General features: G+C 26.2%; 1 protein-coding gene across 1 annotated transcript in view; it reads left to right on the top strand.

The window, feature by feature from the left end:
- The window catches only part of LOC107462856 (naringenin 8-dimethylallyltransferase 2, chloroplastic-like), a 17,939-nt gene that overhangs the window by 12,778 nt on the left and 2,505 nt on the right, over positions 1-2,656 (top strand). Inside the window, exon 9 of the mRNA XM_052253405.1 lies at positions 2,442-2,537. Coding sequence (XP_052109365.1) covers positions 2,442-2,537 — 96 coding nt within the window. The remainder of the gene's footprint in view (positions 1-2,441; positions 2,538-2,656) is intronic.

The following is a 2,656-nucleotide window of genomic DNA, read 5'->3' as shown; positions in this document are numbered from 1 at the left end:
CCGGAATCTAACATATATATAGATGGAACTATGAACCTATAATTTTGAATAAAAATTTCAACCATCTCTGCTTTTTGGTTAATTTTATGTATTGATTTGTCAGCTATTCTAACTTTTAATGGTTTCTTTAATTTTTTCCAATCAAGTTTTATATTTGAACTAGCAAAGCATTGTGTTGCCCCAGAATCTATGAAAGCATTTATAAACTTTTCTGTTATTTTTATAGTAATAAATGTAGCATTATTACTCAGTCTCTGAGTCTGTTCCCGAGACATATTCAAAAATATAGTCTAAGTTATCATCAGATTCTTCTAATGGTTCCATGAAACAAGACTTAGCAATTTCTATTTGTTTAGTAAGATCCTTTTTATCCTTCTTTTTCGGGCATTCATTTGCGTAGTGTCCTTCTTCTTGACAATACCAACATTTACAATTTTCTTTTTTATTCGGGCAATAGTTATTTCTTTGTCTTTTGTTTTTCTTGTTATTTTCTTTTCTAAAATATCTCTCTTTTCTCCAGTTTGGATAGTATTTTTTTTTTCTAAATTGATATTTTCTTTTTCTTTGAAGATTTTTATTAAGACCATATTTTTGAGGTATCTCCTCATTATCCTGACAGCAAATTTTGATTATATTTGCAAATCTTTTTTGAGTTGCTTCTTGCATACAACGTTCTTTTATTTCCTCTCATATTGCAGAGGTTGCTCCACCAAAATTATTTTCAATTGTTCCTCTATTTATTTCTCTTATAAATCTTCCCATTATAAATTCATTAGCAGGATATGACAGTTATATTTTGAATCTTTATTTATAAATCCTTTTTTAAAAGCATAATTATCAAAACATGTTTCCCATTTAAATTGAGATTGATTATCCTTAGATGTTCCAGCTTCATTTTTTACTTGTATTGGAATTGCTGGTTCTTCGTCACTTGAATAATCTAGAATGTGTTCTTCATTTTCTATATTTTCAGAATTTACTAATTCTTCCTCTATCTGAAAACCATGTTCCATAATATTATTTTCTTGAGCCATTTTTAATTGTTTAAAAAGCATTGTAACTTCTTCTAATTTTTCTTCAATATTCATAATTTTAGTGGTGGTTTTACTTTTAAATCTGTTATGTTGATTATATTCTGAAATTTTTCTTCTTTGGGATTCTCTTTTTCCTTATTTCTTTGAAATTTTATAGATACTAATATTTCTTCAAGCATATATACTATAGAATTTAATTGTGGGTTAAAAGTATAATAAAGATGTGGGATTCTTCGTCACTTGAATAATCTAGGATGTGTTCTTCATTTTCTATATTTTTAGAATTTACTAATTCTTCTTCTATTTGAAAACCATGTTCCATAATATTATTTTCTTGAGCCATTTTTAATTGTTTAAAAAGCATTGTAACTTCTTCTAATTTTTCTTCAATATTCATAATTTTAGTGGTGGTTTTACTTTTAAATCTGTTATGTTTTGAAATTTTTCTTTCTTGGGATTCTCTTTTTCCTTATTTCTTTGAGATTTTATGGATGTTAATATTTCTTCAAGCATATCTACTATAGAATTTAATTGTGGGTTAAAAGTATGATATAGATGTGGGGAATCATTTCCATGGTAACATTTTTTAGAAATTCCGTGTGAAAAATAAGTTTTTTCAGGTTTTTGAAGTCCTTCAATAAAACTTATAGTAAAATAAAGATTTTGAGAAAAATCATTTTGTATTGATTTTAAGAATTCGGTGTCATTACAGTTAACATTAGTTAAAATCATTAATTTTTGATCTATTAATTTTGATAACTTAATTATTTCTTCTCTTAAATCTTCTAATTTACTTTTTTCCATTAGGTGACGCTTTTCTTTGTGAAGAGTTACACTTTTAAGTTAAAAGTGTAGCTTTAGCCACCACTAGTTACCATAGACATAGCCACCAGAGACTTGGCTTTAAAAAAAATCTAGAAAACTAATTACAATATAAGTCCATTTTTTTTATTTCTAATTTTAAAATAAAAAAATTAGAATAGTGAGGGATTTGTTCACATAAATAAATAAATAAAAAACACTTTTGTATAAGGAGATATATTAAAACACTACAAACAAATTGTTTCAAAAAGTGATATTTAGCAGCGGTTAGTACGGCGATAATAACTACGCTGCCAAGTCTGTAACGTTTAGTGGCGGTTTGAGTTAAACTATTATTATTTTATTTTATTTAGCGATGATTTTTTTTTAACTATTGTAAAATTACATAGCTCTTATACCTAATTTATATGTTATTTTTAAAAAAAAAATCAATCGAATATAACTTGAATAAGTTCACATACAAATTTTATATAATTATTTACGTGTTTTCTTCTATATATCAACGTAAACTTTTAGAAAAAATATTATTATGATAGTGTAATATATTTTTGGATTCTAATTCATTCCATGATGTCTATTGTCTAGACCTTTGTACTCAATAAGGCAACTACTTACCCAAGATCCCTATTTTTTGCTACTGTTGTGATGGCAATTTTTTATGCGGTTGTAGCAATGGCAAAGGTAAAACTTTCTGTCTTGGTTCTTAAGATGAATATTCATTTTTTATATTATTTATTGGTTGAATGTGTTCAGTTAACTAATGTAACATTATTTGGTGAAACAAATAGGATATGCCGGAC

Source organism: Arachis duranensis, chromosome 8 (genome assembly GCF_000817695.3).
Source record: "Arachis duranensis cultivar V14167 chromosome 8, aradu.V14167.gnm2.J7QH, whole genome shotgun sequence".
In the NCBI taxonomy this organism is placed as follows: domain Eukaryota; kingdom Viridiplantae; phylum Streptophyta; class Magnoliopsida; order Fabales; family Fabaceae; genus Arachis; species Arachis duranensis.
Note: the sequence above shows the minus strand (reverse complement) of the source record. Positions and strands in the feature narration are given on the sequence as shown.